Source organism: Verticillium alfalfae, genomic scaffold (assembly GCF_000150825.1).
Source record: "Verticillium alfalfae VaMs.102 supercont1.15 genomic scaffold, whole genome shotgun sequence".
Classification (NCBI taxonomy): domain Eukaryota; kingdom Fungi; phylum Ascomycota; class Sordariomycetes; order Glomerellales; family Plectosphaerellaceae; genus Verticillium; species Verticillium alfalfae.
In genome coordinates, this window is record NW_003315024.1 from 19,958 (window position 1) to 33,141 (window position 13,184).

Below are 13,184 nucleotides of genomic sequence, written 5' to 3' on the forward strand. Positions count from 1 at the left end.
ATGGGAAGAGCTCTTTCGTAGCCCTCTCCTCCGCCAATCTGTGCCGAATGCCCGAAGCCGTTGCTCTGTTGTTTGAGGTACCTGAATCGACATCCTGTAATACCACGGGGCGACTGTCAAGTAGATCGCGTAAGGGAGAAGCTGACCGATTCCGCGTTGATCCCTTATTGCCCAAAGATGACCTGTTAGGGAAGAGCTCCTTTTCGGCATTGGTCCGTCTTGAGCCACCCAGCCCTGATGCTGAGCCTCGCGAGCGGGACCTCCGTTGCTGAGTGCGTGATTTGGCGGCGCGACTCGCCAAGGTTGCTTCGTCATCGTCGTAGAGGCTCGCGTCGAATACCTCAATCTCATCGCTACCTCTACGATCCCGAGCGTAACTGTCACGGCCACGGTAGCCATTATTTTCGCGCTCACGATATCGCCGTCTGCCTTCGCGTCGTCTCCGTTCCTCGGGGTCCTGATCAGGGTGGAATAAGTAGTAACGACTCCGAGTAGCTGCCCCAGGCGCCTTCTTATCACTTTGCAGTGCAATTCGGATCTGCAAGTTGACTTCGGGTTTGGAAGGTATGTCCTTCGCTGGGACAGTCTCCCCAGCAGAGGTTTGGGCAGCTGCTTCTGGTTGCGCGCTCAGAGCCCGCAACGCATCTCGGGCAGCATCCTCGGACTGGAACACCAAGTTGGCTGACTCGTCATTGATCCATTCAATCTTATTTACCCGTCCAAAGTGGTCTTCGACAAAAGTTTTGACATCTTCGGTCGACAACGTGTCAAGTCCTCGGATGTAAACCTTGTTGGGCACAATAGCTGTGCTTTCGCTGTCGGCAAAGGGCTCATCGTGCGCGGTATCCCACGCTGGCGCGATCTTGGTGGAGGATGTGGGTTAGCATATGCTTCAAGAGGGGCTAGCTGTAGGTGCCGGAAATACCATCTGATCATCAGTCGCAGCTTCAGTTCGCGTCGGGCTCTCCGCCACGTCCTCCATTACCATGTCGAAGTCCATGATGAAAGCGCTTGCCGCAAATGCAGTCCAAGGTGGTCGAGAAGCGGTGCTGTCCTGGGGTCGAGCGATTGGAAATGCCACCAGCGTGCGATTGGCGAATGTGCTGGAAATGTCAAGGAATGTGTCGAGTCGCAATGGGCTGGCCGGCTTCCTTTGCTAGGGGATGTTTGCCCGGCAAGACTGCTGCGCGGTTTCAGTCGCGGAAGGGAATAAGTAGTTGAAGCGCCACGTCTGGCACTTAGTTTCTGAAAGAGGAAGAGAGGATAATCGACGACGCTCATAGATGAAGTTTGAGATCTGAAAGTAACGGTCGCCGACGACAAGGGCTTGGGAGAAGGTGCAGTCATACGTTCTCAAGGTCTCAAGCCTCGCCAGTTCGATGGGGTTAGATGCGAGCGTGCCGCATGGACCGTTCGTTGTCTTGTTCATGTCACCAGCGACGACAGTTTGCTCCACTTATTACCGGAGCTAAGTGACCAACGACCAGGTAGCTAGCTGGTAGGAGAAGCAGGCAGGTAGCGCTCGTTGTAGACGAACACATATAAGTCGGCACCTATCTTGTCCTGTCCTCAAGAGCATGCAGGCATAAGCATCTCGCGCTTGTTTCATCCGCAAAGATCATACATCACAGGTGTATTTCAATCTGCATGTGCTTTGCAAATTCTCGCTTGCGGCGCATCAGGGTTGATGAACTTGGCACCATCATCGCAGGGTAGGTCCCACTTGCGTCGCAAATGTTTGTCTATAATTCTATACTCTATATGGTCGTATCGCAACATTTGGAGCTCAGTCCAACGGAGTAGCCGTAACGTCTTTGCGTTATCCTACACCTTCTCGACACGCCTCGGAAGGTCTATGATTGTGGACAAGGAGACAATGGTCATCTTCTTCCGCGCGTTTTCGCCCTCACCTCCCACAGAGGCAGATCCGAAGACAGAGGTTTGCGTCGCATCCGACGCCCGTCGCTTCAAGGATGATAATTGTGGCATAATGTGCCCCGCCGATGGACGGCTGTCGCAAGCCGAATCATCGTCTTCTTGTGCGTCATCTGGGTCTAGGTATGGGTCGAATGACCAGCAAGTTTCAAGGCCGTCGAGAAACCTGGGCGATCGGCGTAGAAAGTGCCAGGAGAGAGTGTCGTGGCGCATCGCGATGTACAACGACTCGACGTTGCCACTACTATCGCTCACTGCACAGTGTTCCCGCAAGAACTCAAGATCATACTGCGCATCGACCAACTTCTTATCCAACGGGCGTAGCATGGGCAGCCCTCGCAGCTGTGTTGCGTCGCATAGCCTGGCCTTCAGCGGCATCCATGGGCGGCCCTTGAGGACAGCGTCGAAAGCGGTGGAGACGGCAGCACAAAAGGAATGACTGTCCGCACCAGCTACAACGACGGTGCGGTGCAGCCCGCGTGACAAGCATCGCTTGTAAGCATTTGTGTCTCTTTCGAAAGGAAATGGTTGCGAGGATGAAGGCAATAGAGAGATGTGAACTGTCCAGGGTCCGGAGGTCCCTTTGGCGGGAGGGGTTCGATCAACAGAAATGGGTAGAGGGGTCGGCTTCTTAGCTTCAGCCGGCACAGAGCTCTGGGTAGCATGGGAAAACTGAGGCGTGGAGGCTCGACTCGCCGGCGAAACTGGAACATGATGTGTCTCTAAATTGTCGAGCCTCTCCTCCAGGCCGAGATCAGCATCCGCCAGCTCCAGTTGGCGATCAGCAACGGACCTCATCTGATGGTCGATCTTGGTCACTCGTATTGATTCAGTGCGCATGGCCTCGTGAAGCTGCAGACAGCGTTGTTCAAGGAGCTCCACCGACTGCCAAACGCGGTTGATGTTTCGATACGATGTCCTAATCTCCTGGGTGGCCTCGTCGTGCGTCTTATCAAGACGGTCCTCCAACTCGCCCAGCCTGCTGACGAGACTACCAAACGCGCCCTGCTGCTCACGGTCTAGCTGGCGCTCCACGACCTCGAGGCGTTGTTTGAGCAGATCAAGCTCACGTTTCTCCGCAGGCTGCTCAGCTGTTTTGACATGGTAGCAAGCCATATGGCCACAGTCACAAGTAGCGCCGGGTGTGGACTGGTTATGCGAAAAGTGAGCGCAGGCGCAGCGTTGACCCTTGATGCCGGGCACGAGAAGTATGTATCGACACTGGCCCTCAGGCAGCGGGGACGGTGGCTGGTCCATGGTAGTAGGGGCTCTCCAGAAAGCGGCGAAGAATCAAGGGCAGGGCAGTGACGATGAGTAGAGGCGACGGGCGAGCTTGAGGTCCATGAGAGTGTCCGGAGTCTGCCCTTTCCCGGCCCAGTATTCAGTGTCAGCAGCGCGAATAGGCGAGTGCCCCCCCTCTTCAAGTTTCAGAGAGTGGTGTGCGTTTTTTCCCCCCCCAGTCAGCACCGTTAGCTAGGCTGCGGAGGAGACGAGAGATGTTGGAAAAGGCGGGATGGCGAGATAGTGATGGAGAGCGGGCGCGTGTGAGTGACTGAGTGAGCGAAAGAGAGCGAAGGGCAAAGAGCGAGGGGAAAAGCACGCGATGCAGCTGGGAGATGAGCGATCGGCCCGCGGTCTGCAATCTGCAGTCTCCAGTCCAAGGCAGTCTGTGAGCGGCCCCTTGGGCCGAGTTGACGGTACGTAGGCGAGTCAAAGCGAGGGATGGCGAGTACGCACAAGGGGGTGAGAAAAGCCTTCCAAGTCCAGGTCGGGAAAGACGGGGATGCCGTCAGTGTTAGTCAAGTACTGGACAAGTGCGCGGGAGAGGGCGCGGGAGACAGCGTGGGCAAAGATGTGGACAAGACGTGGGTGTGCGGGCGCGCAGAACGTGGCAGCGTGGGCAGTCACTGGCTAACGGCCCGAACGGGCGCTACCGCCAACACCTCCCGACCTAGACCGCACCTCCTCTCAGCACATTGTGTACTCTTCTCAGTCAGTACCGGCCTCGTCTTTTCGTATCATACGGCACCTCGAGGGTGGGAGATGCTGGGCAGACCAATAGGGAGGCCCCGAATGATCAGGGGTCCTAGGGGTCCTGGACGTTGGACCACAGTGGAGGGCTCCATCATCAAGGTGCCATGTCGCGCAATACCGATGATTCCTGCATGCTCCCGCGACTCAGTCCATAACGCCCGCATCTTGAGCCACACCCACAGCGGTTGTACCAGTTTAGCCCGCACGCAGTCGGTCTGACACAGCGCCACCAGAGGCGGAGACCTGTGATACCTAGGTTACCTCACTATCACTATCAAGGACCTTGCGAACCACTTCAAAGCTCTCAATATGTATGCCATGCGCGGTAGGGATAAGGGAGGCGGGCGGTACAGGGAACTCTGCTGAGCCCCTTGATATTCATAATTCACCGACTTGGGCATACCACTCATTCACTCACTGGACTCACTACCTTACCCACCCAGGTACCTACCTGAAAGTACCTGATAACTCAGGTAGGTAGTTACCATAGGTACTTGCCTGGTGTGTGGCCGACTTCCCGGATACAGTGGCCGCCAGACCCGACACGACCTCCCCAGGTGGCCCAGCCAGGTACCTCCCGCTCGGCCTGTTGGCTTATCAGCTCGCAATCATCTAGGCGTCAGTCTATGTGCCCCAGGGCCTTGCCGATGTCGTGGGAGGAACGGAAACGCAGGGGGCGAAGGGAAAGAGGAGGGGGGGGGGTTTACCGCGCTCCAGCAACCCCTCTGTACCAACCACTCAAAGCTGGTCAGCCAACCCAGGGCCGAGGCTGCGGGCGAAGGCACGCCTCCTCCTCCTGTCTCTGCGCCCGCCTTGTTTCGTCTGGGACGAGGTTCGCGATCCACCGTGTCCGATAACCGCACCTCGTTCCGTATCTGTGTGTTATGCCCCGAGACACCATCCTTGCTCTCTTGATCAGCCCGCCCGTCTCTTGCCCATTTTCTTCCTCATGGGTCGCTTCGGGTCCACCGTGGATTCCCTGTTAAAGACGTATTCTCAATGTCTTCTGCTCCTCAAGCGGATCAAACCACGCGAACATTCGTCCGATGGAGATGCAGCGCAAGCTGCGCGCCTTCGTAAAGCCATCCGTGCAGATCGAACCCAGGTGCGTCAAGCCTACACCTCCCAACTGTCGCTTCTCGGCGGACAATTGGAGAAGGGCGATGGTAAGTTCAGTCGATACACTATTTAGCCAACGCTGAACCCAGAACGTGTCCATCGCGATCAATCCGGTGAGTCTTGTACTGACCAACATGTCGTCCATACTTAGCCGTTGCACGCTCCTCGGTAAGAAGGGCCATCAAGCGCCTCACCAACGCCGTGGCGCGTTTGCTTCAAGTGCCTGCTGTGACTGCGAGCCGCAACGGCCACCCGATCTTGGATTATGCATCCTTGAGGTCACTGTCAACTGCGTCTTGCATCGACACAGTCAGGGCTATTGATGAGATGTCGATTCGACTATCGGCGTCGCCTCGCACCAGGCGGCGAGTAGTATCAAACCTGTCTGGGACATCCTCACATCATTCGAACAGAACCAGTTCCAGTCATGGGCAGGTGCGATCGCCCAGTGCCCGCACTCATGATCACACGAAGACGAAGAAGCGCAAATCTTCATCTACCATGGCGTCGGCGAGTACCAAGCTCGGCGAGGTCAGATCAACAACAAGCCGCGATCAAAACCGTCAAGCATCAGATCAGGAACCAACGTTTCCTCTGCGTCCTTACAAACGAAGTTCGGATGGCAAAGGAAAGAAGTTCTGGGGACTGTTTGGATAGGTAGTGGGGTATTCGGGGCATGAGAGGGAGTTCCAAAGTATGAACGCGCCAGGAACGTTACCTTGCTTGAGGCCATATCGACCAGCTTCCCCCACTTGCGTTGTTAATTGAATTGTACACGTGCCACCCCCCCCCATCAATCTTGTGCGTGGTCCATTCCTGTGTGTGCTATTCGTGCAGCAACATAACGAGGTAGATAGACCTTGGTTGCCTCCACTGCGTTTCTTGCTGTTTCTGTTTAAGAAGTGTGGCAGCTGATATGAAGCCTTGCCAACTGGCAAGCAATCCAAGCTCAGAGAGACTCATCTGCCCCACCATAGATCGGTGCAAGCCACCGCACGAGACCTGAAATTCGTCTTCGACGTATGGCTTGTATTGGACTGGTCCATCCTTCGCCTCACGTAATTGACCCAAGCCAGGGAAGGTGAGTAAGTCGAGAAGACACCACACCCCACCACGACGTCGACTTTATGCCGCCTGATCCAAAGTGGCCACCAAGAAGTAAGCCGGGAACATTGCGGTGTTGAATTGTCAACACCGTTTGCTCGTTCATCCGTCAACTGACGCTACCCCCCTTAGGAGTTCATCTTCGACAAACGACCCCTCACTTTCCTGTGAGCAACAGCACTCGACGCAATGGCTGCCGACTCTGCCGCAAACCTCACATCGCTCCTGCGTGCCTCTTCCATTGACGACCACGAGGAAGTTCTTCGTGCCGCCAATGCTGCTCTGAAAACCTCAAAGCTCGACACTGGCGCACAGCGCACCAGGGTTGTCGCTCTTCTGAAGCTCGACCGGTTTGAGGATGCCATGCGTGCCCTCAACGACGGCGGCGCCACGCTGGAGGCCGATTGCCGGCTAGAGAAGGCCTATGCTCTTTACAAGACGGGGAAGTTGGACGATGCTGCTTCGCTTGCGGCATCCACCACCGGACGCAGCTTCAGCCACGTTGCTGCGCAAGTCGCCTATCGTGCTGAACGATTCCAAGACGCGAGGCAACTGTACGACGAGCTAGCATCCGACAAGGCCGCGGCTGCAGATGAGGAGAGCGACCTGAGCATCAACGTCCTGGCTACAGCTGCTCAGAGGGACTGGCAGTCGCAGGCCGCGCTGTCCAGCGGCGTCGTACAACCTCCCGTCGCTCCAGCCTTGGACACCTTTGAGCTCGCCTACAACCTGGCCTGCGGCTGCATCGCCCGCGGAGAGCTTTCGAAAGCCTCGAGTCTCCTACAACGCGCCAGCCGTCTCTGTGATGAGTCTGATGACCTCTCTGATGAGGAAAAGCGAGCAGAGATGGCACCGATTCTAATTCAACAGGCATATGTGTATTCGAGATTGGGCAACAATACCGAGGCTCTCAAGCTTCACCGCCAGCTGGAAGCTTCCGAGTACGTTTCTAAGTTTCTGTCGTTCCTCCTATCCCAGAAATTAACCAGACTAACTCGCTTGCGTAGGATTAGCGACGCTGAAGCACGGCTCGTAGCAACGAACAACGCTTCCACGCTGGATAACACCGCAAGCAACCCGTTCGCAGTCCAGCGTACTCTCGAGGCCAACCCAACCGTGTCAAATGACGCCAAACTCTTTCACTATCAGGATAGTCGGCTACGACGGAACAAATTGGCACTTGCCCTACGTGCACAGAAGTTCTCGGGTGTTGCTCGTCGAACGAAACACTCGATTAGCGCATCTTCACCATCTTCGACGACCAGTTCCGATGCAAATGTTCTATCGGTCATCAACGTGGCTGCTCGTTCACTAGAGCATAGCAGCCAAGTATCGTTGCGTGATATCTTGCCTGCGGCAGAGCGACACCCTGCCGATATTGGCGTCTTGCTGACGGCAATCCAGCTGCATGTCCTTGCCAAAAATTATGAAGCCGCTGTGTCCCTTCTTGAAGCTCTCTTTACTCAATTGGAAGAGCAGAAACAAGGAGATGTCCGTTTCTCTGCCGGCCTTGTCGCCCTGGCCGTATCTCTATACCGAAACCAACGCCGGGCTGGTTGTGCGACTACTGAGTTGGCCAAGGCGATAAAGTACTGGAACGAAAAGTCTGACACCCAGTCGGCCTCGCTTCTGCAAGGTGCTGGTGCAGAGCTCTTGAAGTCAACCGACGCCGATGACTTGTCCGTCGCAGGTACTGCGTTCGAGAAGCTTTGTCAGCAGTCAACCGCGGATCCCATCGCCGTGGCTGGACTGATTGCGTCCTTTGGAAAGCGGGACCGCTCTAAGGTTGAGCCCTACCTAGGTAGCTTACCTGCAGTTGATGGACTTGTTGGCAATGTCGATGTCCAGCAGCTTGTTGAGGGTGGTGTGGCCGTGCTGCCCGCAGCGACATCATCCGCTAAGGAGCGAACTGCTGAAAAGTCCGGAGGTCAGAACAGCCGGCTGCAGAAGAAAAGAAAGAGAAAGCTTCCGAAGGACTTTGAGGAAGGGAAGAAGATGGATCCCGAACGCTGGCTTCCCTTGCGGGACCGCTCATCCTATCGACCTAAGGGCAAGAAGGGGAAGAAGAAGGCCAACGACAGTACGCAGGGCGGGTTCGTCAAGGAGGAGGAAACACTTGAGCTCGCGGGCGGCGCAGGCTCTGTCAAGGTTGAGAGAGCCCCCACGTCATCGTCATCGTCCAACAAAAAGAAGAAGAAGGGCAAGAAATGATGACGTCTTCCTTTGGAAACCGTCACTGATGAGAAGGGAGCATGGATGGCGAAAGTGTTGGCACAGCACTGTCATTGCGACAAAGCACGCTTTTCAGAACGACCACATCATGTAATTGCTCTTGAGTATTCCAGCTTCTTCGTCTCTACTCTCCGCACAAGGTAGCCCGTGACCTGTGATCCACTGTCTGCGACTACTCTTGAGTTCGGATGTGTCGCTTTTGTGCGGACCCGCCAACAGTTTGCATATAGATATTACATAAATTGCACACGGTCATGCCTGTCCCATGTTTCCGTAACCCTGTTGTACCCTGGTACCGCCCTCTCGAAGTCTTGAGTGCTTTTGCTTTCCTTGCCAAGCCATTCGCCCCTTCGAGTCATTCGTACTCATAGTCAACTTTTGGCACAGTTGCGCTGCCTGACTCCTCCTCCTCAGAATAATGGGCCAATCAGCCTCAACGTGTCGAATACCTTGACGAGCTTGAAACCCTGCATGTAAGATCGGAGTCGCGCTGCCGGTCAGGTCGCTGCTTCTGCGCATGATGATGGTGTCTAGCAAACCATTGAGGTCTGGAGAGACACGCTTCAGGCGCTGTCTGATGTTCCATGAATTGCGGCGGATTTGGGTCCTCTAAGCCTTGACCGACTGGACATGCGGACCTGACAGCTTCTGTCGCTGTTGCGAGTCGGCGCTCTCGCCGGCATGCTCTTCCAAGGGAGACGCTGTTGACCTGGTTGCAGGACTCTTCGGGGACACAAGTCTCGACGCGATTGGCCCAGACAACGGTGACCGATCTTCGTCCATCTGCAGTTCTCCAGCCTCTGCCTCCTCTTCGTCTCCAAACTGAGTCTCGATCGCCGGCAGCGGTGTACGACGACCTTCCGAAATGCTTAACGCACGCTCACTCTCCGTGTCGGATGGCACCGAAAGCTTGCCTCCATGCGATGGTGTCTTATGAGCCTGCGCGGTAGAGTATTTACGGTGCAGTTCGCGAAAACTCCTTGCCGTCGCAGTACTGGCGCTGGCTGTCGACTCGCGGCGTTCCTTCATGGTCGGCTGTTGGCCAAGGGCATCATGGTAGTCTTCCTCCTCTTCTAGGCTTGCCGGAGATACAGGCTCTTCTCGCTGCGCCTGCATTTTCTGCCTCAACCTCTCTTCTGTCGGCATGTGTTGCAGACCCTCGCCAAAGTTGATGACTGATGCTTTCTTTCCATGCACCACAAAACTACCAGATCCTCTACTGAGAATATCGTCTCTGATCGTGTCTTCGGAGATTCCACTTGAAGCTGAATCCTTGCCCTTTCTACTCCTGTGATGAGATAAGTGACCAGCGCTCTCCCTCAGAGTCCTCTGCAGGCTTCGACGTATTTTGTTCCTGTCGGCCTTTTCAGCATTTCCGGGGGCATCACGTTGCTCCGATAGATCGCCAGTTTCAGAGATAGATCCCGTGCGAACTCCAGCTAAAGTGTGACGAGATGACGGCGACTCTAGGAGCCCAGCCTGTTCGAGCAAGTCGCGTTCATCAGCGTCGACATCGTCTGCATGTTGGTCTATGCTGTTCTCAGCAACCTGGCTGCGGGAGCCTTGTGGTGTGGAGGGCGGTTTAGTGCTCCCTCTGCCGGACTGAATCGGCACAGAAGAAGCCGCAGCTTGAGACTCAGACCGGGCACGTCGTAGAGGCTCTTCCGACGCTGACAAATTCGAGTCCCAAGACCTCTGGTGCCTATGTGACTGGAAAGTGGCACTTGTTGGAGGTGTCTGGAAATATTCTGTGGTCGGGGAATCGACATCAGGCTCTTCTGGCTGAGAACCGGAATTTTGGTGTTGCTGAGCCTTGCTGCCGATATGGCCGTTTTCGAGCGAGAGCGAATCCTGATCATCTGGCTGAGGTGGAAGGGGCTTGTCAATGTCGAGCGACACATCTTGCGCTTCCGTTCCTCGCGAGCCGTTTTTCGCAGGTGACATATCTGACAAGAGGCCTTCTTCCTCAAGATCCTTGCTCAAGACATCCCGATGACATCTGATCCTCCAAATTTCCATCCTGATCCACTTGATTTTCACATCCATACGCGCAGCCTCTCGCAAAAGCTCTTCGCGAGACTTGCTCTGGATGGGAGAAAGAATCTGTAAGTGTCGCGCATTCCTCAAGTCTTCTTCCAGCTCTTTTTCCTTGGCCGAGATATCCTCATCCGCCTTCTCCACAGATCTGGCCATAGTCTCGTGCCGTTGTGCAAGAATAGACTCGGCTTCCTTGTGATCAATTTTGCCCCTCACGATGCTGACCTCGCCAGTTGGGGTCTGAACCACCTGTGCGTTATTCGAGCTGTCAAGTCTTCGAATGCCGCGGCGGCTTTGACCCTCATAATTACCACCGACGACACCTCGCATTCTGACACCCGACGTCATGAACGCAGCAGCGTAGTTGAGTTTGGCCAGCCAGTCATTCATCTCGTCCTCGTTGTCTGCCAAAAGGACCTCCTCAACGAAAGCACCCGGCCTCGCGTACTTGAAAGCGTTTTTGTGCTTCTTGTACGTTGAGTCGACAAGCGCAACTGCCTCCTTGATTGGCATGAAGGCATCCGGTTTGAAGTCAGTCAGCTGTGGCTTGAACGTGATTGGTTCGCCGTAGTAGCCTTGTTTGACGTGTGTGTCGTATTGGTGCATAAGGCTCTTCACCCAAGCCGTATTCCGGAAGAAATAAAGTTGGGCGCCCGTAAGAATAGCTCCCCACTCTTGCCACGGGGATCTTGTTTTCTTCTTCTTGGTGTCTTTCCGCCACAGTAGACCAACCTTGGTAATCTTGATGTCGACTACGCCTTGGGGGGCAGTATCAGGGTTGGTAGTGCTCTTCTCATCTCGGAAGGCATCTGGTCGAGACCTTGCCGATACAATTTGCAAGACACCAGTCCGGAAGAACGTTCTCTGCAGCTCCCTCACATTCAGGCTTTTAGCTGTTCCGAGGTAGTTGTAGTTGTCGTCCAACTCCATAACATCCTTCAGACTTGGTCGTAGGACGTCTAACTTCCCGTCAATGATGAGCGTATAAGGATCTAGTGGTTCCTTGGAAGACTTCTTGATTGCTGTGTCTGGAGTGCCGCCTGCGAAAATGGTCCGTCGCCTCCCCTTTTGTCGATCACCGTGCAAATCAACGTCATCCTCCAGATAGATGAAAGGGGTGTAGGTGATATTATCATAAAAGCATCGAAGGATAGACTCGGAAACACCTTCACCCCGTGTGTTCTTGATGTAGTCGTTTTGTTGCATCTTGTACTTGTTGTTCTTGTTGAAAACGTCCGTGTGAAGAATCAAGAGGGAAAATGCGATGAAATAAGCCTGGTCCGGTGAAGAGTATATCCCGGGGTTGCATTCGTGGTATCGATTCGCGAAGGCTTCTAGACATCGGTCAATCTGCTGGGTTTCTTTGGGCAGTTCTGCTTCCATAAGTAGTTTACGAATAGCCATGTCCATGGGATCCCCGAAAAAGCTGAAGCGGCGCATGTAACTCCGCAATACTGTGGCAAAGAATGGATCTGTGCCGCGAGATAGCGCACTGGCTATGACGCCCCGACTGAGTAGCTGCTCGATACGTGCGAGGTATTTGGCCGCAGTTTCATCCTCCCGTCGTTCCGGTAAAGCCACCGGCTCACGAGCGATTTGTAAAGAGTTGTTCTTGGAGGTGCTCGAGCCAGGGGTTGCCGGAGTAAGATTTCCAGGGCGCCCGCTTGCGAGCTCCGAGTTCTGTCGCAACCTGTTCAGGCCAAAAAGGTCACCCAGGCTTTTTCGCCCGGTGGATGATGAAGTGCGAGTCGTGCCTGGATTCAGGAAATCATCCATAGAATCTCGCCCTAGAGAGCTCATCGTAGATGATCTACCACGCAGTTGCAGTCGCGCTCGCGTAGGCGAGGAGCGTCCCGAGTGTATGGAGCCCGGGCGAAAGAGGGCTGTGGCAGGCGACACTGCAGCTTTTGTTGCCACATCGGCCGCTGACCATGATACAACCGAATCTGCATTTGCGCTGTAGCTGGAGGAAGGCCTCGATGGGTTATGCGGTCGGGAGCTGCCTTCTCCAGGTTGAGACACGCCGAGCATGGAGCTCGAAGAGGCAGCGTAATCGCCGTTGATCGGCTTGCTTTTCTGTGGCAGATGGGAAAGATCAAAGAGCGGTGCAGCCGATTTATTCTTCCTACGCGGCAAGCGGAAGAAGTTTGTTGGTAGCGGAGCTGAAAGCTTCGTTGGTGTCGTCTCTGTAGGGTTTGCGGTGTGTGCCGAACTGACATCTGATCGAGAAGATTCGGAGGCGCGGTGAAGGGGGATAGGCAAGCCCTGAGACTCGCCTTCTTCAGCAGTTGGTAGCGTCCGCGATGAAGAAGTCTTGAAAACAGGTTCTTCAAATGTCACCAGAGTTGGTCGACTCCTCGCAGCGAGCTCTTCCAGCCCGGGGGTCCTCCTGTTCTTCCAGGTGTGTGCTCTTGTCATGTTCTCTTCGCTTGCTCTGGGCATTTCGCCTGATTTTCGAAAGCGATCGGCGAGACGCATACGGGACTGTTTCTTCTGGGGAACAGGTATCTCGAGTACAGGCGCCGTGGTGATGATTTCGGGGGCTTACTTTGCGTCAGCAAGATGTTTCACAACATGATCAAGTCTTCACATACGCCGGGGCATCGGCGGAGGCTTCTCGGCCTGCTGCTTGGCTCTGAGAGAGAGCTGAGAGTCGGAGGCGTTGCGAAACCTTAGGATGGAGAAGCGGCGGTGCTTTGGGGTCTCGTCTTGGATTGGTGGGG

The 13,184-nt window shown here is 55.0% G+C and overlaps 5 protein-coding genes across 5 annotated transcripts in view; 2 read left to right on the forward strand and 3 right to left on the reverse strand.

Moving 5' to 3' along the window:
- Positions 1-1,000, reverse strand: part of VDBG_09327 (conserved hypothetical protein) — a gene marked incomplete at both ends in the record, with an annotated part of 3,655 nt that extends 2,655 nt beyond the window's left edge. Inside the window, 2 exons of the mRNA XM_003000086.1 lie at positions 82-862; positions 926-1,000. Coding sequence (XP_003000132.1) covers positions 82-862; positions 926-1,000 — 856 coding nt within the window. The remainder of the gene's footprint in view (positions 1-81; positions 863-925) is intronic.
- Positions 1,001-1,824: 824 nt separating this feature from the next.
- VDBG_09328 (conserved hypothetical protein) lies at positions 1,825-3,192 on the reverse strand (the record flags this gene model as incomplete). Its single annotated transcript, XM_003000087.1, has 1 exon — positions 1,825-3,192. The coding sequence occupies one exon, from the start codon at positions 3,190-3,192 to the stop codon at positions 1,825-1,827; it is 1,368 nt and encodes a 455-aa protein (XP_003000133.1).
- Positions 3,193-5,021: 1,829 nt separating this feature from the next.
- Positions 5,022-5,679, forward strand: VDBG_09329 (conserved hypothetical protein; the record flags this gene model as incomplete). The annotated part of the gene is made up of 4 exons (XM_003000088.1): positions 5,022-5,045; positions 5,075-5,135; positions 5,240-5,372; positions 5,416-5,679. The coding sequence occupies 4 exons, from the start codon at positions 5,022-5,024 to the stop codon at positions 5,459-5,461; spliced, it is 264 nt and encodes an 87-aa protein (XP_003000134.1).
- Positions 5,680-6,381: 702 nt separating this feature from the next.
- VDBG_09330 (conserved hypothetical protein) lies at positions 6,382-8,403 on the forward strand (the record flags this gene model as incomplete). Its single annotated transcript, XM_003000089.1, has 2 exons — positions 6,382-7,133; positions 7,200-8,403. The coding sequence occupies 2 exons, from the start codon at positions 6,382-6,384 to the stop codon at positions 8,401-8,403; spliced, it is 1,956 nt and encodes a 651-aa protein (XP_003000135.1).
- Positions 8,404-8,652: 249 nt separating this feature from the next.
- On the reverse strand, positions 8,653-9,495 carry VDBG_09331 (conserved hypothetical protein; the record flags this gene model as incomplete). The annotated part of the gene is made up of 2 exons (XM_003000090.1): positions 8,653-9,281; positions 9,339-9,495. The coding sequence occupies 2 exons, from the start codon at positions 9,451-9,453 to the stop codon at positions 9,034-9,036; spliced, it is 363 nt and encodes a 120-aa protein (XP_003000136.1).
- Between the last annotated feature and the right edge of the window lie 3,689 nt (positions 9,496-13,184).